At 40.8% G+C, this 23,503-nt stretch overlaps 1 protein-coding gene across 1 annotated transcript; it reads left to right on the top strand.

The window, feature by feature from the left end:
* Window positions 1-322: 322 nt before the first annotated feature.
* Window positions 323-20,692, top strand: LOC111875214 (JNK-interacting protein 1). Its single transcript, XM_023871276.2, has 9 exons — window positions 323-344; window positions 782-957; window positions 8,089-8,444; window positions 9,771-9,923; window positions 11,272-11,388; window positions 16,656-16,841; window positions 17,524-17,807; window positions 18,189-18,367; window positions 19,340-20,692. The coding sequence occupies exons 1-9, from the start codon at window positions 339-341 to the stop codon at window positions 19,410-19,412; spliced, it is 1,530 nt and encodes a 509-aa protein (XP_023727044.1). The 5' UTR covers window positions 323-338; the 3' UTR covers window positions 19,413-20,692.
* Window positions 20,693-23,503: the final 2,811 nt, after the last annotated feature.

Raw genomic sequence — 23,503 nt, 5'->3', positions numbered from 1 at the left:
GAACACTTATTTTAATCTGGGGTCAAATGGGAAACAGTTGCTGTTAAAAATAAATAATTTTAAATACGTTTACAGACACTAAACGTAAAATTATATCGCTTATAATATACTTGGGCCGGTCACGGTAGCCGAGCGGTCTAAGGCATGCACTGTCTTCGCTCGCTTGGAAACCGGGATCGTGGGTTCGAATCCCACTCAGGGCATGGATGTTTAGTTTATGTGTTTGCGTTTTTCTGTGTTTGTGTATAGGTAGAGGCCTTACTACGAGCTGATCACCCGCCCAAGGAGTCCTACCGAACGTGTAAGATCTAGAAAAACCGAAGTGGACGAAGAAGTTCATGGAGGTAGGCCTAGGCCCACAGGGGCTGTAGTGCCAAGGAAACAAAATAATATACTTGATAAGTAGCCTGTAATCCAGTTAACCAAAATATTTGTGTATAGTATAAGAAGATATTCATGTTTATAGCCACAGCTGGAGAGGTAAAGGAACAATATAGCTTTTAATTGGCTGTACGATTTATTATTGCTATTTACGTGTAACATGCTGGAACGCTGATATGTTGCAAGATAATCACTCTGAAATAGCCTCGCAAGGCATTTGTAAAATCTGATCCACTACAGGGACATTTTATTGTACTGGGTTTCCATCAATTTGTACAGTAACCCCAGAGCATCATTGAAAAGCCTGGCGGCTCGATAAACCAGGATTGTAAGCCACACTGTGTTACAGAAACCGTACTCAATCAATATATGTAGTTAATGTTGTGAACACGGCGCACAGTTGCAGCGTCAGGAGACAGCGAGTTGCGTCGCGCAGAGGATTGTGGGTCGGGTCGAACGAAATGGTGTTGGTGGCAGTAGCCTGACAATAAACATGGCGGACACAGAATTTGAAGAATTCCGGCACTATTTCGAAAGACTGCCACAGCACATCAAGGCCCCAGCTCAGAGTTACACGTGAGTAATATTAATGCGCTAAAGCAATTAGTCCTTAACCCGGCCGATTTTCTCGCTTTCATGCGTGAGAGGTAGGCAGCAAGCAGATTACGTGCTAACACCTTCGCTGTGTAATAATGTATAATATTTAGTCATATATTAAATTATATTCCTATTGGCAATAATATGGCATTAAATATTATAGAAAATTGTTGTTTAATGAGAATGGTAATTTTATTTCTTTTTCCGGAATGTTGCTCAGAGAAGTAGGTAAATTTCTACCAGAAAGTACGTCCTCACAAGCATTGATCTAGTACTTCCCGCAGTCCCTTATGTGAGAACCTCAAATATAACTTTTTTTTGTTAACTACACGGTAGTCTGTTTTACACTTCACTAGGTATAGGACTACGTTTCTAAGAATTTTGAAATAATTAGTAAATAAATGAAGTAAACGAATTAAATTATATTGTTATATTTTAGCGTCCTGTTGCACTGATTTAAGTCCATGATTTATTTTAACCGTCTTCCAGTGCATACACTCATCTATCTCCTCCTCTCACTCGCACTACATGTTTCGGCACAAAAGTGCCATCTTCAGGTGCTTATTCAATTTACACTAAACTAGTTCATTGCATGCCTTGTCTTCATATTAAAATAACTAAAACATATATTTATAATATATATTGATAAATGTTAAATGTTAAAAATATTAAAATTGTTCAGTGAGAGGAGGAGATTGATGAGTGTATGCACTGGAAGACGGTTAAAATAAATCATGGAATTAAATTATAATTAGATAAGAATTAAGAACAATGATTTACATGCAATATTCAGCAAAAAATTGCAGTACAGATTTTATTGCGATCTCAGATCGAAAGCCCTAACTCAGTCCTCAGTTACACTCATGTGTATAACGTTATGCACTGTCGCTAATAATCGATTCACATAAAGTGCATACATTAAAAACACTATGGAGAAGTCATGTCTCTCCGTGGACTTGTTTCGCTTTCCAAACCACTGAAATGATTTCGATTCAATTTGTTGCTGTTTACTTTAACATTAAAATCCATTGCCATTGCATAATTCATTCAACATTTAACATACTTGTATTCTGTTCATCAAATAAAATGTATTTATTATATAATATATCCTTACTTAACCATCTTATTCTAAAAACAAGTATCAACAGACAGAGTTTGCTATTAAGTGACGAACCTTCGGGTACTGTGACGTTTGCATTTCAGTTTTACAGTAATTACGTATCTTGTCTTTGTGACTAGGTTGGCGCGTACGTATTACTTTCAGCAAAACCAAAGACGTTAAAAGCGAAAATTACTAACCTAATAATGAAAAGGTAGCCTTAGTGATACATCCAAAGAGCTTAAACGTCACGAAGTATCTTTATAATGTCTAGGAGGGTATCAGGGTCTTTACAGTCTGGGAGAGGCGATACAAAAACTGTTAGTTGCAACCCAGAAGATACTGACGCTATAAGTATCAATACTGAGAAAGTCGGTAAATAAGAAACTTGAAAATAGACACAGAAAATAGTTGGTCAATTTGGTCCGAAAGAACAAGGCAAGTAATACAGGAAATTCGCATGCAATTTATGCAATATTTGCACTTTCTGCGATAAAGCTAAGAAGCGCTCGAAACATGTGAACACTCCATTACAAATAATTGAAGCGTTTAGCTATATACCAGGACCTGTCCATCTGTATTCAGTTAACACTGGAACTGGGACCCTTTCCAAAGGGGACTCAGAAGGCTTGCAAAGGGGCGATTAAAAAGATAAATTTCTTACAAGTCAGTACTGTCTTCTTCCTTTACCAATTCCAGCATCCATAACCTTGCAGCATGGAAGAAAAAATGCAAAATATTAGATGGGCAGAATGTGAAAGGAAACTTTACTGGCCAATTTTAAATTACTGTCGCAGAACTTTACTGGAACTGAAGACAACTGTACAAATTCTCAGTTAGAATAGCCAGTCTCCCTCACGCAAAGCTAGGCGCTACCAACTTAACGATGACGTTCAACCTGTAGTTTAGGTGTTCGGATTTCTCATTTCAACCCATCAATTCCAGCTCTAAGACAAATAGAGTGGGCGCAATGTGTTCTTCCCCTGGGTATAAAATGGGCTTGTGCTTGAACATACACGTATCTAGTGCCGAGTCAGAGAATATGTGGGTGTTTTATTCAGCGTCTATGATACACCTTCATATTAGGATGCTTAGCTACAAGGGAAATGCTATGTTTGTATCTTAACGTTACCCCTACAAAATACACGTATTTGCAGTGCATTTGTATGTTGTCGTGAGTGGGTTTAAAAAAATGTAAACAAAATTCCAAGCAACGTTCGGAGACCAACGTATAAAGCTTATACTGCCTTCAGGTACCAGGGCGTCCATTATCCTGAGGAACTGGGATAGCGCAGTCGGTATAGTGACTGTCTAAGGGCTTGACCGAGGGGTCGGAGTTTGAGTCCTGGTAAGGTGAATAATTTTTACTTCTCCACGTCGTCCAGACCGGCTCTGTGGTCCACACAACCTCCTATCAAGTGGGCATCGGGGGCTCTTTCTTCGGGGATAAAACGGTTGAGGCGTGAAGGTGACCGCTCATTCCCACATACGCCTTCATGGCATAGTCCTTAATTAATTAAGTAGAGGGACAGCTTTGCCTGACCTTGCATATTATCCTGACTGGCATTTTCAATGGTTTTCCGCGTACATTTTAGGGGAAAGCTAGGATGGCTTGGTACACTGAAGCTTATTTCCAATATTTCCTAGTTTGTCGCTTCTAATGGCAGTCTGGATCTTAGGTTACCTAACGCTGTTATTTTAACTGCAGGGATTATAGGCCCTATAGTATTGAATGATATGCAAGCAGATCCTGAAGAGTAAGCAGAAAGGATTGGAAAGCACGTAGCAGCAGTATCTTTGGAAGCATTACTTCGTCATTCGCTCAAATGACTGGAGAAACACACGAAAAACTGCATTCGGAAAGGAAGATGCCAACTGTGATACGAACCAGGCATTCCCAAATAAAAGATCAATTATCAGATATCAATTTATTCTCTCCAGCAAATTTCTATTCACAGAGGTACCGGCGACATACATGTCTATGGGATAGTGGGTTGAGAACTGTTGTTCTAGACTCTAATAATAGTACACGTATTTCTCAAATGAATTCTTTACTACTTTTCATAGTTCACTGTCTTGATATTGATTTATTGTTAAAATATGTTGTTGTAAATGTAATCGCACTGTACAGAGTCAGAAATATTTTCCTTTGTGATCCATTTAATGTCGTTTATCCAAAGAGCCATATATGAAACTGGGGAGTGGCCCAAGGACTTTACAGAAGTGACAATGATTGTCTTAAAGAAAAACACAAGCTACAAAATGCAGCGACCATCGCACAATAAGCCTTATTGCATATACAGCAAAGAAAATAGCAAAGATACTTAAAAGAAGAATTGAAAGGAAAATAGAGGATATACTTGGAGAAGATCAGTTTGGATTTAGAAGAGGAAAAGGAATCAGGGATGCAATTGGGATGATGAGAATTATGACAGAACGAACTTTGGAGATAGATGAAGAACTGTGTGTTTGCTTCATAGATTGGCAGAAGGCATTTGACCGTGTAAACTGGACCAAATTAATGCAGATCCTAAAGGAAACAGGTATCGATTGGGGTGAAAGAAGATTGATCAGCAAATTGTACATGGATCAGAAAGTTAGAGTGCGACTGGACAGAGGGGAGACAAGAAGTGTGCAGATTGGAAGAGGAGTTCAACAAGGATGCTGTTTATCACCAATTTTGTTCAACTTGTACAGCGAATGCCTTACCAAGGAAGCTCTGGATGGGCTTGGAGACTTCAAATTATGAGGGCAAATTATTCAAACTGTGAAATATGCAGATGACCTTGTGTTAATGGCTAAGGAAGAAACTGTGCTACAGGGTATGATTGATAGACTAATTGAAATTGGAAGGTGCTATGGCATGAAAATGAATGTGGAAAAAAGAAAAGTAATGAAAATTTCGAGACAACCAACGCCAGTCACAATAAAGACAGACCAAAAAAACTGGAGAATGTGAAATGTTTTAAATATTTGGGTAGCTTGTTAACAGATGATGCAAGGTGTATGTGTGAAATTAAATCTAGGATTGTCATGGCAAAAGCTGCATTTAGCAAAAAGAAGAATCTTTTTACCATCAAATTGGACTTAACTTTGAGGAAGAAACTAGGGAAATGCTACATTTGGAGCATTGCTTTGTATGGGGCTGAAACTTGGACACTTAGGGCAGTAGATCAGAAACACTTGGAAAGCTACGAAATGTGGTGTTGGAGAAGGATGGAGATCAGTTGGACCAATTATGTGAGAAATGAAGAAGTGTTAATTAGAGTCAGTGAGCAGAGGAATATCCTACACGAAATAAGAAAACGGAAGGCTAATTGGATAGGTCATATCTTACGCAGTAACTGCCTTCTAAAGAAGTTATTGAAAGAAAGCTAGAAGGGCGGATAGAAGTGACCAGAAGACGAGGAAGAAGACGTAAGAAAATGCTGGATGACCTTGGGGACAGTAGAGGATATTCTCATTTGAAGGAGAAAGCTCTAGATCGCATTAAGTGGAGGAACTGTTTTGGAAGAGACTGTGGATCTGTCGTCTGACAGATTACAGATGAATAAATCCAAATAATCCGTCCAGGTCCGAGGCTTTGAGTTCACTTTCGTAACATAATGTCCAAATATAATTAGAATGATCAAGTGAAGGAGAATGAGGTTGGCAGGTGATGTAGTACGAATGGGGGAGACATGGAATTCGTATAGGATATTGGTGGGAAATCCAGAAGGAAAGAGACTACTGGGAAGACCAAGGCGTAGGTGGGTGGACAATATTAGAATGGATCTTAGAGAGATAGGATGGGATGGGATGGATTGGATAGATCTGGCTCAGGATAGGGACCAGTAGAAGGCTGTTGTGAACACGATAATGAACCTTGGGGTTCCATAAAATGCTGGGAAATTCTTGAGTAGCTGCAGAATTGGCGGCTCCTCCAGAAGGGCTCAGCTCCACGAGTAAGTAAGTAAGTAAGTAAGTAAGTAAGTAAATAAGTTCCAGTTAATGTACTCGTATATCCCATTGAAAAACGGCTCGGAGAAATTTTCTACATCTTACGTAACACAATAAAGTTTCATTTTGGCGCCATGTAAATTAGTTCTGTAAATAAAAAATGAAAGTGGTTCCACCTATTTCCATATGGACCCTCTCGCCTGTCCGACAAGTCATTTTGATCGACTTTTGTGGAGAACTCGATGAGACTTGTTGACGGACAGGAAGACATTTGTAATGATCTGTCCATGTTATGGTTCTCTGTGCGAATAACTCTTACAAGATATGAACCTGCCTGTCTCGTCCCACAGCTGTGACCTTTAACTTTGCTGAAAGCTGGGCCGTTGCCTTTGTACCATTAATGTCTCTGGCGATGATGCGTTACGGGAATAACGAGCCGTTAAGGCTAACGCCTCAGAGAAACACTGTGACCCGGCAGCCACAACCTCCTTCTTCTTTTCTTTCCTCCTTTCCTTCTTTTTCAGCCCCTGTCTCTTTCTCTCTTTCCTTCTTTCCTCTTTTGCTCCAAATTATTTCCTTCCTTCTATCTCTTACTTCTTTCTTTCTTTATTTCCTACTGTCTTCTATCTTTTCATTTCCTTTTTCTTTCGTTTTTCTTATTTTCCTCTTTAATTTATTCATTTATTCTTTCTCCATTCTACATTGTCTTCCAACTTTCTTGTTCTCTTTCTCTGTACGGTACTAGGCAGGTTCGGTCAGGCTGCATCCTAGCTATTCGTGACAGATCCACTCAAAGTTCAGCCTCATGACTTCGGCTTTTCGTGGTGTGCCTCATTCTCTCCAGGCGAATTCTGGGCTACCGCTTTCAAATAGGCTACAGCTGTCTACTTATAAATCTTCATATTCTTACCATCCGTGATAGTTTTCTCATATTTCTTACGCATAATGTCCGAAATTGAAATAGTATTTTTCAGTTCCCCCAAATCAATTACAAACTCTTTTATGTCATATGAAGCTAGTAACTTGTTAAGTTGAAACAGCGTTTCTAAATGACCCGAGACTCAGTAGCCCTCTCATCTCATTCGATACTGTTAATTGCTGACACAATTTCGTTACGTAACTCACGAATGAACGAGATTATTCTAGAAAGCGTAAAGCCCCGTGTGACCAGCAACCCACTTGCTCGCAAACAATGAAAAGTTGCCTATAACACAAGGAGACACAGAGCTTCCAGCGTCATCGTATGTAAGCACTATGTACACAACATTTTGTGTAGCAAGGGAATCGCTATGATTGCCAGGTCGCCTCCAAGAAGAAAGGACTCAGAAAATTAATCATCCTTCAGAAAGCAGTGGCAGGCGTCCAGCTCGTCTGACGGCAGTACCGGGGCGGAAATTTGTCCCATCAAGGATAAGCTATAATCCCTGCTGTAGTAACTAACTTCATGGAGTAGAATTATTCATAGAACACTAACAGTCGCTCAGCTGGTCATAAATTAATTGCCTTTTATGAAATTCGAAGGTTTAATATAGTGTTCACAGGTACCTGCCACTGGATCCTATTGTGAGCCAGATGAATCCACTCCATACCCTCACATTCTATTTCTTCTTCCTACAGTATGTGACCTCAAAAATATCCTCATAAACTTACAAAAATTTGGTGGCTTTGATAATAAAATATAAGTCCTCTCTTTGGCGTGCTATGTATTAAGTGAATAGAAGCAAACAGATGTAGGGTTGTAAGATTTGAGGCTTTCACGGCGGTGACTATGAAGAAAGCAGTCTTCTGGGATTTGGCACCGTGTATATGTGGTGTTAACCGACGTTTCGGAGGAACGTATCGCCTCCATCTTCAGGGTAGAAGAAAAAATATAAGAAATCTGCAACATATACACCACATATACACGGTGCCAAATCCCAGAAGACTGCTTTCTTCAGATGTAGGGTTGTATACAGTGTCACACGTGGAGTGTGGCCGCTTTGCAACAAGAGACAGTACGCGAATATAAGACCTAGCGGGAGGGCCAGGAGTGCTCTTGTGAAGCTGTCCTAAGCACACAATTGTTACTGCAGGCTGGTGCACGATGTGGTGCTAGACGATGACTCCTCTACATCGTCGAAGAGTGACGGAGAGGAGGAATTAGTCTGCTGCAGCCCCACCAACAGCACCGGCTCCGAGCACCGCCGGGCTTCAGGGGACCTGGACGATGAGGACGAGGTCACCGCCACAGCTTCAACCGAGACACGAAGTCGACACCCTAGCAGTGGACGAGGCACCCCAGGGTCGGGAGTCTGTCTACCGTTACACAGTGAGGAGCAGGATGCCGGTGGAAAAGGGGTGCATCTCTCAAACTGGGTAGATCAGCACCGACCCGGGCCCGGCGAGAGGCGACGCCGCAAACTACCGGAGATACCCAAGAATAAAAAATGTAAGTCAGATAAAGGTCGCGCCATAGCTCAGGCGGTTAGTCGCCGGCTTCCCGGGTTCGATCCCAGATCTAGTGATGTGGGATTTGTAGTGGAAGTAGAAGCACTGGCTCAGATTTCCTCCGAGGAATTCGGTGTCCTTGCCGACTGTCATTCCTCCCACTACTCCTTGATCACCTATCGTTCGTGGCTGTACAGTGGACCCAATGACGTCCTGCATACTAAATGGATTCAGTCTAAAACACCCGGGTGTCCTTAGCGCCTTCCAGTAATTGAACTAAATCTAACAATTTCAATGTACTCGTATGTTAATGTTTGGCGAAACGAAGAGACTCAATCATTTCTTGTAAAGTCAGCAACTTACTTGAATTCTACTTGCCATAGTCACATAGGTATGAGAATTCACACCAGGCACTCAGACGTCGAAAATTGGCGTACGTTTATGCCATTAGAAACGACTTATGTGTCAGGCATATAATGTCATAAATATGGGTATCTGTGTACTTTGGAAAGTGTTTTAAATAAGGGTACTCATATTGTAACGGATTTGATCAACGCGTTGCCAGATATCTCTGTAAACACGGTCTAACAAACAACAATAGAGGAAGCCGTGTTTTCCGTGTCCGCGGTGACGTCACAAAGCAGTGGATAGAGACCACGTGTTTTCTGTATGTCCGTCCAGCTTGCGCCACTGGACTTGCTAGCTAGACACTGTTTACTGTAGATCCATGCCCGTTCCGCGGCTATATATAAGGGAGTGACGGAATTCGTTCGAGGCAGTTACGAGTCAGCCGCCAGCTTGAGGAGTTCAGAGCTTTTAGTCGAGTTCGAAGGTTCCAGGGCGATTGAACACGAAATGGCAAGAAGACTTCATAGTGATTTGAGGTGCTAGTTTCTGTTTTGAGATCTATTGCCAGGAGACGACTAGTGGAAACTTAAAATCATAGTGCGTGTGCAACGGTGAACTGGAACATGAGTAAATCAGCGATAGCGCTCTATTAATTGTAATGAAGGGAACTTGTAACCGAATTGCTAATAAATCAAATCATTTGATCTAGAACCCATTATTTTCGTCACGCGTACCTCTCTACGCATAACAATATGTAAAAAGACTATCATCTACATATTTCAGTATAACTTTTATAAAAGACTTGACATATAAAATAATATATAATACATAATAACATATTATTATATACTTAAACATAAGAAGGCTAGAGTCTATACAGACCTATATTTCAGTGTTTACTTTCATATCACCATTACGATATGAACAGACGAATGCATCGCAAATCGCAGAGGACGTCAGTTTTATCTCGCTGTTCCAGCATCTGTGATGGCCATGGTGCAGCCGTCGCTGGCCGACGAGTTGGGAGAACTCATGGACAAGGGTGACAATATTATGCCTGAATCTCTGCAATTCGCACTTGGAGGCCAGACCAGACACCTCTTCATACTCAAGTGTCATAGTTACTTGAGAGGTAAGTCCTCCCTTATTGTGGCCCTTCGTCTTCCCGAGTGGGGACGTAAACTTGGGAGTAGACCGAGAGGTGCTGACAGATAAGCTATAGGTCTGCTTGGAAATATTCATCGTCAGTTTTCATTAATGCAATATCAGGCATGAATTTTACTGTCCGCAATTTATATGGGTGCGTGGAATATGAATTTGCATATTACTTAATTCAAATTTTGTAATAAATCCGATCCTTTTAAGGTCATTATTATCACTACAAGCTAACCAAAACAACTCCTATGGGGTATTCTTTAAGAGCGGATGTGGCAAAATTTCCTGCGCAGTCAGGACTTGGCGGGCTTAGTAATAGTATGGGACATTACTTCGCTCAGGATGTATTTACAGTGTGTATAAACATACATACCGCATCGGGAACGACAAACGGCAACATGTTACACAGTGATCTGAGAGTTACAGCAGAAGAGTTTCGGAATTCTAAACGCCAATTGTTAGAACTAATCACCACTCATTACGCTAAGGAACAATTAAACATTTAACTCTATCACTGTAAACGTACTTTGTTATTTCACTTATTTCTTGAAGACATGCTGTTCTGCCCCAAGGAACAGACACATGTACAAATATATTTCATATTTCATGTATGTATGTAGCCGGTCACAGGGGGCACGCGGTAGCGTAGTTGGTTGAGGCACTATGCTACAAGCCGGAAGGTCGCGTGTTCAAATCCCGATGAGGTCATTGGATTTTTTCAATTGACCTAATCCTTCCAGCAACACTATGGTCCTGGGGTCGACTCAGCTTCTAACTGAAATGAGTAACAGGAATATTCTTAGGGGTAAAGGGCTGCCGGTTAGGGTCCTGAATGAGCTGGAAGAGCCATTGAAAAATGTACACATGTATGTACAGTGCTTTTTAAATCAGTATGCGCGGGTTGGCACATCGGCAAATAATTTATGTATACTTTCGTCTCGTCAAAAGTTGCGCATTTTCCAGTAATTTTTATGTTTAAACCTTGAGGCTGAAACCGATTATAAAAGCACCAACGATCATATTTTAGAGAAAAGACGCGCTGTATTTTATACGAGCATATTCATGTGCGGGTATGTACGCGCGCATTCACTCGCACATACATATACATAACACAGGTATATAACAATTAGATATTAACTTATATGCAGGCCATTTTGATACAAATTTCATATTCTCTTATTTTTCTCGAATATTAGAATATATGCATACGAGGAAAACGCGTTGCGTCGACATTTTGTAGCGGCCAGGCTTGTCCTATTGAGGACGCTGGAGACGGCATCGTGCTCCTGCAGGCACAGTGCTGATGGAAGTTCATGTGTTCGCAGATGGAGCCAGTTCCCCGGACTCTGAGCGCTTCCACAGCACGGACGTGGATTCAGGCAACTCCACAGCTCACTCACCAGACGGACCAAAATCCATGTCGCCCCAACTTGGACATCAGGGTGAGTTCCATCGCCTTCAAGCTCCCAGAGCGTTGCTTTAAGAGTGCAGTCGAACAGGGATATTACGTACTTCTTGAATTTGGAAAGTTGAGGTCCTATAAAATTAATGCTTTTCTTTATTGCTAGTGGGGTGGGACTAAGTCCCTTGCACTGCGGCCACTTCTGGCCTATTGTACCAGCCCCGGATGACAGGTGAGGGTGATTGTGGAGCAATTGGTGGAATGAAGATTGACAGAGGAAACCGAAGTACTCGTCGAAAACCTGCCCCAGCGCCACTTTGTCCACCACAAATCCGACTTGACCAGACCCGGGATCGAACCCGGTCCGCCGCGGTGGGAAGCCAGCGACTAACTGCTTGAGCTATGGCGCGGCCATAAAATTAATGTTACTGAAGAGACAGGAGGTCGGGTGGGCCCCAGAGCCGTATGAACATGTTCGTAATTTTGCTCCTCCCAGGAATAGGACTACAGTAAAAATGTAAAATTATAATTTGATAACTTCAACATTTCAGCTTACACAGAACACTAGAAGGATGCCACACGATACTGCCAAATAAACATTTTCATGATTATTGGGCTCGTAACGCAGCCTTGGGCATTACGTTGACAAGGCAACATATACGAGGTGCGTTAACAAAGTAAAGAGATTAATTTTGTAGTACGAGAAATTGCAATACTACGGCGCCGAGACCATTACGAAATGATAGCTACATCCTTCCTCTACCTTCGATCAAAGTTTGAACTTGCTGGCTTGAATACATGTGGCTCTGTTGGGGTTCGTGTAGATGTATGTTTTGGTACAGCGCCACAAAAATGGAGAAGAATAAGCAAAGTTATGCAATCAAGTTTTGTGTCAGGATGGGGAAGAGTGCTACTGATGCTTATATAGAGACTCAGAAAACGTTTGACAATAATTCTGTATCGCGTGCGCAAGTATTTCGGTGGCATAAAGACTTTGTACAAGGGCGAGAAGCGGTGGAAGTTGAACCGTGATCCGGGCGCCCCGCCCGCCCACCTCTGTGAGAACAAGCACAAACGCCCACCGTGTGAGGGTTTTCATTCGTGAATATCGATGTTTGGCACTTCAAATGGTTTCTGATGAACTTAAAAATAATATTAGCAGTTTAAGGATTTGCAATTCGATTTAGTTTAAATAATTTATTTATTTAAAACTATTTAATGCGAATTATATAGGGTTTCCTTTAGCACTGGTTACTCCTGAAGTTGGCCAATTCAGACTCAAATATGTTAGGCTGTAAGGTTATTTAATCATTCGAAATTTGGATACCTTCCGTGATAATTTTATACACTTACAAAAAGTCAAAGCTATCCCTTTAACAGGCCGTGAAAGCCCATTGTGTTTAGAGACGTCGAGGTTCCCACATTTTCTAGACAATCGACTCAGAGATGGAGTTGAGGCCTTCAGCCTTACACGCCGGCCGCCCTCTAGCCCCCAGGGAGATTCCCGGTACTCATTTCTATTAGAGGCTGAACTGACCCCAGGGCCATAATGCGGCTAGAAGGATGAACTAAATTTATAAGGTGGTACAGAAATATGGTGTAGCGGGTTTGTGGTTTATTTTACGATGCTATCAGTTTGACGAATTATATAGCGTCGAATGGTGAGGTCACTGTCTTCGCTTGCTCGAACGCTGGGATCGTGGGTTCGAAACCCACTCAAGGCATGGATGTCTGTATACGTTTATTCTGTTTGTGTAGGTAGCGGTCTTGCGTCGGACTTATCCCCCATTGAAAGAGTTTTGAAGTAAAGCGACGGGTTTCACGGATGTTCTATGCTCCAAGTGGGAGAAATGGGAATAGAACAGACGGGAAATCGGATAATAGGGTCATCGATCACTAATGAACTGGAACATATTTGGAAAGAAAGGATAGTGTCTACTCGAGAAACAGTACTGTAATTTGCCCCGAAGTAATTGAGGAAGATGAAAAACCTCAGTCAAATTTTCCGGGTTCCCGGTCGTGATTCGAACCATGCACACTCACACTTCAAATGTAGGGCGTTATCACTATGACAGCCGGCTCGGTGGTTTAGTGTTGATGCTACAGACTTGTATTCTAGAGGATCCTGCTTTGAATCTCGGTCGGCTTACCGTCTATTCTATTTTTCTCAGCCTCTTTGTGCGAAAGAAATATGTAAAAATCGTCTCTTTACACATCCATGCCTACCCCACTCGACGCTATATAGCTTCTGCTGTAGAAACCGCAACAAAGCAAAAGTTAAGCCGAAATATAAGTGATTTGGTAACTCAAAACAGAGAGCAGTGGCTAGCTCTTTTGAACACGATAATGAACTTTCGGGTTCCATTACAGATGAGAATATTCTGGAGTAGCTGAGCGACTATGAGCTTCTGAAGAAGGATTCTACTAAACTGATTTAACTAATTAGTAATACCTTGGCAGTCATTCAGTATAGTCGGTCACGGTAGCCGAGCAGTCTAAAACACCTACTGTCTTCGCTCGCTCGAAAGCCGGGATCGTGGTTTCGGATCCCACATAAAGCATGGATGTTTGGTATGTGTATGAGTTTATTCTGTGTTCGTGTTGCCCTGTGTTTAGGTAGAAGCCTTGCGACGAGCTGATCACGCGTCCAAGGAGTCCTACCGTCTGTAAAATAGTCATGAAACTGAAAAATCGGAGGCCAGGACCCAAGGGGGCCGTAGAGCCAGTAAAGAAAAAGTCATCATTCGCTCTGCCAGTCAGTAGCCTCTTGTACACGTAGTTTAAAAACTTCTGCAGGGACAGATATTAACGTAATCACTAGGTAGGTACAATGAGATATGGTTGCATGTTTTGAAATCCCTGTCTCCCCTGACGTGGGTGATAACATCGATCTATATTCAACAAGAGCACGGGGCGGAGGGGGTAATGGCGATGACCCAGTCCTTTTCTTTGTGTCCGTACGTAGCCCGCCGGACTGCGTCTTTCTGGATGTGTCTGAGCTGCTGATAGGGAAGGCTACAGAACGAGCTTGTACTGAAACTTGACAGGATCATGGGACATTTCTTCAAGTTGTTATGATAGCTGAACAATAGATTAATTCACAAAAGTCCATACAATTTGATATGTCGTTCGCACACAAAGTCAGTGCGTGTAGGAGATATCATGTTCCTCTGTATATCCACGTATCATCCATGAAATTACTGAAAACATTTCAAGGAAATGTGATAATGTGAGTCTGCAACAAGAATTGACGAACAAATCTAAAAAAAAATGAATTCGCTTAGTGGGGGGTGGAGTCCAACTGGGTCCACTTGGCACGGCGGCCACTGAATGACCTATTGTAGACGGCCCCGGGTGATTATGGTGATGGAGAATTTAGTGGAATGAAGATTGGCAGGGGAAACCGAAGTACTCGGACAAAACCGGCCCCAGCGCCATTTTGTTCACCAGAAATCCCACTTCACCAGACCCGGGATCGAACCCTGGCCGCCGCGGTGGGAAGCCAGCGACTAAGCGCTTGAGCTATGGCGCGGCCCTTAAGAACAAACCTAACGCAGGTTCGTATGGGATAAAGCAACTACTTCACATGAAACTCAAGTCGAAGTTTTTTTTTNTTTTTTTTTTTTTTTTTTTTTTTTTTTTAGACAGACAAAATGAATTTAGTCTATGACATAACACAGGTCTCATTAAGGCCTATAACTTCTGTTTGAGAATTTCATTTGGACGTGAGAGACATTTAACAATTTCTGACGCTATGCAATGTGACACTCCAGTCTTTAGTGCGATTGGTTTTGTGATTGTAATAGACGCATTTCGACAGCAATCAGATGCGTTCAGTGAAGATCGCATTTGTAAAACAAATGACTGAAACACACCTATTGATTGAGTGTATTCTGGGCTACCCCAAATAAAGGTCATATAATTGAAGAAGCTCCTATGAAGCATACCGTAATAATTCCGTTTCAGTATGTCTAACATGAAGCCTTCATAAATCCTATAGAACTTCTACGTATAGATAAATGTGAGTCTGTGGAGGAGTTTGGTTCGCGAAGTGAGAAATATGCGATTGGGAATTAAAATGGATCATTAATTGACTGATCATGACCTTCTCTCAAGCACTAGGCCGTCTCCTGCCTTTTCTTCGGTTGTCACGAATCACTCTTGGTAATTCAGACTTCTGGCAATCTTCCTTCTCCCATTATACTCGTCTTCTCTCATTCATTCTTTTTTTCATTTATCGCATGTGTGTATAACAGTTTGACCGCCTCTGTGGTCTAGTGGTCAGTGTTTCTGGCTACAGATCCAGAGGTCCGGGTTCGATTCCCGGCACTACCAGATTTTCTGAGAAGTAGTTTCTGGAACTGGGTCCACTCAGCCACGTGAGGATAATTGAGGAGCAACTTCAAGGAAATAGCGGCTCCGGTCTAGAAAACAGAAATTAACGGCCGTGGGGATTCGTTGCACTGACCACGCGACACCCTCTATCCCCTAAAGTTGGCACTAACTTCCCCGACAAGCGGTGGTCGCTCGGTCGGTATAGTTCGCTTGCGGCCTAAAACCACGGAGTTTTTTTTTTGTTTGTGTATAACTGTTTATTTCTTATTTAATTTGCGCTTGTGTACCCTTTAGCTATTTCTACGGATATCATCCCCGTAGTCTCAAATTCATCTTTCAATTTACTATATTGATTCTTGGTTTTATTTACTGATGCTATTCCAACTTCATAGGTTATACGATGCGCTCATCTGAGAGCGTGCCGCAAATCGCGGAGCCACCCAAGCGGAAGAGTCCAGCGCTCATCCTACCTAACCGAGCTGCTGAGACTCGGGCTGCCACCGGAATCAACAAGCACACAGCCCAATAAATTAAACACGAAACCAACCCAGATCACATCACACACTGGAAATGCTCAAGTTAGTACGCAAGGATTCCCCTTGTGAAAATATTACATTCGCACGATGTCTACATGCTACTCCATCTTTGGCTCTGCGTGCCGTGATTGTCCTTTCCGCCTGAGCGGCTTCACGATCTGCGGGAAGCTCTCAGATGATAGCTCTGTAGGAACAAAACAATGTGGTTCAAGTGGTAGTGGCCTTTCGGAAATATTCCAATATTTGCCTGGAGAAACTGAGGACAAACATGAAGTTCCAGCTGAGAATCAAATGCGGGACTTAGCCGAATGCAGAGCAGGAATGTCAACAACTCGTCCGCGACGATAGGTTGTCATTAATTAATTGGTTCCATACAGATTCTTCTAACGATTATGATGGTAGGGGGTCGGTAAATATACAAGAATTTGTGGCGCAGGGTCCCTGTCTCCGGAATCCGCGTCGCCGTCGAGCAGTGGCGAAGTGCCCTTCACACAGCTAGAGCTGCTGGAGGCGACGCATAGAGGGCTCCACAAGTTCGTGCCCCGACATCACGACGAGATTGAAGTGGAGATCGGCGATCCCATCTATGTCCAGAAGGAAGCAGATGACCTCTGGTGCGAAGGTACAGTTTTTCCTTTCAGAAATCCATCTGCTATCCTGAAAAATCAGAAGAAAAAAGACCACTGGGAAGACCAAGTCGTATGTGGATGGACAATAATAAAATGAAGAAAGCAGTCTTCTGGGATTTGGCACCGTGTATATGTGGTGTTAACCGACGTTTCGGAGGAACGTAAAGCAGACTGCTTTACCGTTTCTCACGGTGTTGTCGCTTGCAGATTTCTTATACTTTTTCTTCTACCCTGAAGAGGGGGGCGATACGTTCCTCCGAAACGTCGGTTAATACCACATATACACGGTGCCAAATCCCAGAAGACTGCTTTCTTCATAGTCACCGCCGTGAAAGCCTCAAATCTTACAATAATAAAATGGATCTTGGTGAGATATGATGGGATGGCATAGATTGGATTGATCTGGCTCAGCATAGGGACCAGTGGATGGCTCTTGTGAACACGGTAATGAACCTTCGGGTTCCTTAAAATGCTGGGAAGTTCTTGCGTAGCTGCACAATTGGCGGCTTCTCAAGAAGGGCTCAGCTCCATGATTGACTGAGTTCTACAAACGAGTAATACAATCACACCAACCTTGCCACTCTCCCTTCGAACGGAATCCATTAGTCACGAGTAACAAATCGCATTATATGAGTAAACATAACAGTCGAGTGAAGTTACACTGATTCTCCACAGGGGTGAACCTGCGATCGGGGCGTCAGGGCATCTTCCCATCAGCGTATGCTGTCGATATGGATTACAGCGATTTCGACCCCAGTGCACCGAAGGTAAAGCGGGAGAGATATTTGCTGGGGTATCTGGGTTCCGTGGAGACGCGGTGCCACAAGGGGAACGCCGTTCTGTGCCAGGCCGTCAGGAAGATAGTAGGGACCTCGGGAGTTCCAAAACACAAGCCCCACTCGTGCATCCTGGAGGTGTCTGATCAAGGTCTCAGAATGGTTGACCGAAGGAAGCCTTCAGTAAGTTCCTTTTTCTCTTAGTTGATTTCGACTACAGAGGTTAAGTAGCATAGACTGGAATGAGGATCAGAATTTTAATGTTCAGTACGAGGATTAGAAAAGAGACATTCGTGGTCTACAGTATTTCAAAATATGTCTGCTATCCTCGCATATGCCAGGAAATACTGAGGAAACCTCATTCTGGACAACTCTGAAGATGTTCCAAGCTGGGTACCTTCCAAATATAAGTCTAATCGTTAGTGCTATACCAGTCAACTAGAACTCTTGTTTTTGCTTTCTAAGAAACCACCTTTAAATGCAGCCATTTGACAATAGCTTTTTTCATAAAATGAAAATGTAGAACTAAATATTTGAAAATTTATGTTATTGTGTTGTTACCAGCCCAAGGATGTACCATGCCATGACTACTTCTACTCACTGAAGAACGTATCATTCTGCGCGTTTCATCCCAGAGACCATCGTTACCTAGGCTTCATCACTAAGCACCCGCAACTCCAGAGATTTGCGTGTCATGTCTTCATGGGAGCGGAGTCGACGAGGCCCGTCGCAGAAGCTGTCGGGTAAGACTATTCTTTGCAAGATTCTGAAGACATTACATGCATACTGTAATGTTACTTGCGCTCTGAGCTTGAATGGGTGCACTATACTTATGTTTACACCGTTCTGACTAATCACAAGTCATGTCTTAGACCTCTCCAATAATTTGATCTTGAATTATGAGGTAGAAAATTCTTCTGAAATGTCAGTGCTACAATTTGAAGACTTTACATTGAGATTTCTCTGCTTATATGGCCTTCGCAACATTTTGATTGGTTGTTGTCTACTACTTAGAACTGGTTATACTTGACTATCCCTACAACAAAGAGCAAAACAAATTCCAAACTTAACAAAGTATTTTGACAGAAAGCATAAAGCTCACGTTCCGTTACACAAATTTCCAGTCCTTCAAATCTTGTATTGTTATTATGTTTAGGTAACGGAATTTCATTCCGCAAGTTTAAAGTGCAATTCAAGTTATGCATGAGCAAGTTGAACTTGTGCATAGGCAGTCATATTTTCGAATCCTGTACTAGGCTGAATGCTTTGCTTTCAGTTATATCATCATTACCATTATACGCGGGATATTCGGAAAGTAACCTCCGATGAGATGTTAACAAAACAAGCATGAGAAAATGTATTATATACAAAAAATACATTCATACTTAAGGTACTCCTCAGCACAGTCACCGCCGAAATTGAGGCACTTGTACCGCGGAATAAGATTTTGTATGAAGAACACCGTCTTCTGGGATGTAGCACCATGTAGATCTTGTAAGAGCCGACGTCTGGGAGGAACATCGGCTCATACAAGATCTACACGGCACCAGATCCCAGATGACGGCATTCTTCATAGTCACGGCCTTGAAAACCTCAACTCTTAACAAGATTTTGTATGCCTGCGTCAATCTTTATGGAATACTACCATCCACATACAAACACAAAATTCCACGTGTAGTTGATGAGGCCTATATCATTTTGTGTTTCTGTTCCAGGAGGGCTTTCAAACGATTTTACACGAAATTCATTGAGGCAGCATATCCTATTGAGGACATCTACATTGAGTAGAAGGGCTTCATAAACCCTGCCATGACACCACGGGCCCCAGCCACACCTGCTTCATCCTCCCTTCTATTTGTTAGCTTCCAAGGAAACATCTTTATGAGTTAACACACTTCATTGAACAAGACAGGAGCTCCAAGCTGGATGGTTGTTGTGGTCCAACTTGAATTCCAAACAGGGATTTAATTCTCAGCTGTGATAAGGGAATACAGACATGGAAGTCACATTGAATGTGCTTCAGTTAGAATGCTGGATGAGAGGGTTGCCGAGCCAATTCAGTTCTTCCATTGTCAAGAAACCGACAGCTTACACAGACTTGTGAAATACTGGCTGAGTCAATCAGGAAGGTAGAGGGGCATCTGCCTGACCAGTTTGTTGCCATTATGTAACATATATACCAATGCTACAAATGGCAGTTTCACCTTTCTCGCTAGACTTAACTCTTGTAAGGGAATAGTCCGTTTAAATATTATTTAACAATTTCGTTTCTAGCTCAAGAATACCATTTATCTGTTAAAACATTATCAGTTAATAATGTTTAGGAAGTCGATCACTGTTTATTCTACAAACCACATGAAACCCATAAATGTACCCTATGGCTGAAATTCCAGGTTACTTAAGTTAACCTTTACAGGCCAAATTATTTCTTCTGAAGTAGACTCAGAATTTTAATAAAGTAGGATATATGCTTCCCACATACATACTGCAGGAATGCTTAACTGGATGAATGTATTTCCTACTGGCAAAGACAGTTCAGAAAAACATGGCATGAGATGTACCCACTATAAAATGTTTGGAAACTTAAATAGAAAGTATAATTCATAGTTACAAAAAAAAAAGTTTGAACAAGGTTTCAGAGACAGAGTACCCCAGTCTCCAAAACTTTGCTTTTAAATAAAAACACAGGGCAATAGATAATGTCCAAAAAATCAATAATTATATTAATATACCACTATCACATATTAAATAGAAAGTATAATTCATAGTTACAAAAAAAAAAGTTTGAACAAGGTTTCAGAGACAGAGTACCCCAGTCTCCAAAACTTTGCTTTTAAATAAAAACACAGGGCAATAGATAATGTCCAAAAAATCAATAATTATATTAATATACCACTATCACATATTAAATAGAAAGTATAATTCATAGTTACAAAAAAAAAAGTTTGAACAAGGTTTCAGAGACAGAGTACCCCAGTCTCCAAAACTTTGCTTTTAAATAAAAACACAGGGCAATAGATAATGTCCAAAAAATCAATAATTATATTAATATACCACTATCACATATTAAATAGAAATTATAATTCATAGTTACAAAAAAAAAAGTTTGAACAAGGTTTCAGAGACAGAGTACCCCAGTCTCCAAAACTTTGCTTTTAAATAAAAACACAGGGCAATAGATAATGTCCAAAAAATCAATAATTATATTAATATACCACTATCACATATTAAATAGAAATTATAATTCATAGTTACAAAAAAAAAAGTTTGAACAAGGTTTCAGAGACAGAGTACCCCAGTCTCCAAAACTTTGCTTTTAAATAAAAACACAGGGCAATAGATAATGTCCAAAAAATCAATAATTATATTAATATACCACTATCACATATTTTCAAATCTTGTTTAAATGATGCTTTAATGATTTCAGTTCATGTTTTTATGATCCAGGACTTGATCTATTTGGGCCATGTAACCATACAGGCTGCACCATGCTGTAACAATAATAAACTGCCTCAGAATAGTTTGATTGTAGGATTTTGTGAATAAAGTAGTGAATCTTAAGGTTACATAAAAATAGGGCTTCTTTTGACGAGCTGTACAATTATCAGCTTTTCAAAAGACTCTGCATCATGAAGTTTTTTAGTTAACAAATCATTTTAATTTTCATTCACATTAAAAATGAAAGTTACTTAAAAGTATGATCCCAAGCTTACTTTAGCCTCCCCTTGAAAATGGTCATTTTTTTTTTTATTTGAACTGTATATAAACTCTTAATATAAAGTTGTAGGCTGCATGAAGTTCATGTCAAAGAAATATGGGACTGCCTCTCACAATTATACTATATAACTTAATTCTGAATGAGATCTGATGTATCCCTGACCATTAAACTACAAATCGAAGCTTTCATGCATTCAGTCTCAATAGACAACCTAGTACACATTTTATAAGCAATTTTCACATTGCTATGGAAGAAAACTGTCTTGGGTAACTGTGGAAGTTGCTAGTAGGCAAAATTATAAGGTATGGTTTCACACTTGTACACTCCAAATGTTGAGCACACAGACATCCAACTTGAAAACAACAGGCCCAAGTAACTTTTATGCTCTGAATTTTCAGAGTTGTACATTATGAATATTCAATATGGATGATTACTATCTTCTGGGATGTGACACTGTGAAGTCTGGGAGATTACCGATGATTCAGAGGAATGTGCTACTTCAGCTTCAGGGTACAAGAATTTGTAACAGTTTCCTCTGAAATACTGGTAAATTTTACTAGATTACATGATGTCACATCCCACAAGATAAAAATCTTAACAGTCATGGCCATGAGAACCCCAAATCTCATATTCAGTGCTGACATGTTCAATTTGAAAACAGTAGGTAAGCTGTATATCATGACACCACAGTCATGCATTGTGAACCGTGGGGCCTTCTGTTGTCAGTTCTCACCTATGATCAAGCTGAAGTCTTCATGGCAGTGGAAGAAACTGAATAGCTCACCATGAAAACACTTTCACAGCAGTGTAGAAAACATGCATTTTCCTATAAATAACCCCAGCAATTAAACTGCAAGGTCAACAACGTTTAGTTTTTGTATATCAGACTTCAAAGTTTTCATTGTATACATCTGAATACTTTGTCCTTCCTCTTGTATATACCCAGCCCTTCATATCGGAAACATTTAAATACTCACAAAAGCAATGTAGAATATGAAGTTACAAATAAAAAGATTAAAATACCTCAGTCATTTTTGTACAACATTCCGTTTTTCTTTCACATGGTAACAAAACTAGAAAACAATGTGCTCATGTAACAGCAAACAGATCTTCAACAGTGCCAAGTGTATACACTTGTATTGTATCAAAATACAGCAATGCTCAAGTAATTATAAGGAAGTGTCTGTAAATAAGTACATACAATAAATGGTGTCAACACGTCAGCTTTATGGGGTATACATATTTTCAAAATGTCCTCTTTGCAATTTTGTTTAAATTATTTCAGATCCAAATTTATTGTGACAAGGCTAATAAATGGCAAGACTATTTTGAGACAAATAATTTTGCTTGCACTGTGTTATATACAAATGAAATAAAAAATATTTTTAAGAAAGCTGTAGGTCTTAATGAGATATGCCAAATTTTCTCAGAAACAGTTCATTGTGTATAAAAAGGCACATGACACAAAATATAAACTTTGCTTGAAAAATGGGATAAAATTCAATTTGATATTTGTGTATAGTTGAGAAATATAAACTAAAATAAAATTTACATGGTGTTTTTCAGAGCAAACCCCCTGTACTGAATTGTATTAAAATTATTACAGTAGGCTTAAAATATGAAATATGCAGGGGGGGTTGACAATTTATGCATACTAACCCTTTGTAAAATCATTTCAGGACCTGTGTTCACTGAATTATTCTGGCTTTAGGTTGATGTCCTGTATCAGTATCTACTGCTGTACTTGTCTCTCTCTAGAAGCCAGCTAGTATGAAGAGAGCTGTGGGAGATTTCCCTATCAAATGTGGCACCACAGACACACCAAAGCCAGATGCAGAAATTTATCATGACCAGAAAAGAATTCAGTGTCCAGTCTACTAATGCTTGCTGTCCCTTCAAAGTCAGCATACCTAACTGGGGATACTTGATGCCAGAATTGTATTGCAATATATGAGTACATCAAATTTATGAACATAAAAGTTATATTTCTTACTCCAAAGTTTGTCTGAAATAAGCGGTGTAACCTTCGTGTAGGTCAGCCTGCACTGGTTCACAAAATTCCAACAATATGTGACCTATGCCCTTTTTCAGTCCGCCTAACTCAATGTATGCAGACCCTCTGTTCACTTGATCATGCAATGATCCATAAACAATGTTGGAA

The sequence above is a fragment of the Cryptotermes secundus genome, unplaced genomic scaffold (genome assembly GCF_002891405.2).
Source record: "Cryptotermes secundus unplaced genomic scaffold, Csec_1.0 scaffold1564, whole genome shotgun sequence".
Lineage (NCBI taxonomy): Eukaryota > Metazoa > Arthropoda > Insecta > Blattodea > Kalotermitidae > Cryptotermes > Cryptotermes secundus.
This window is presented reverse-complemented; position numbering and strand designations above follow the sequence as displayed.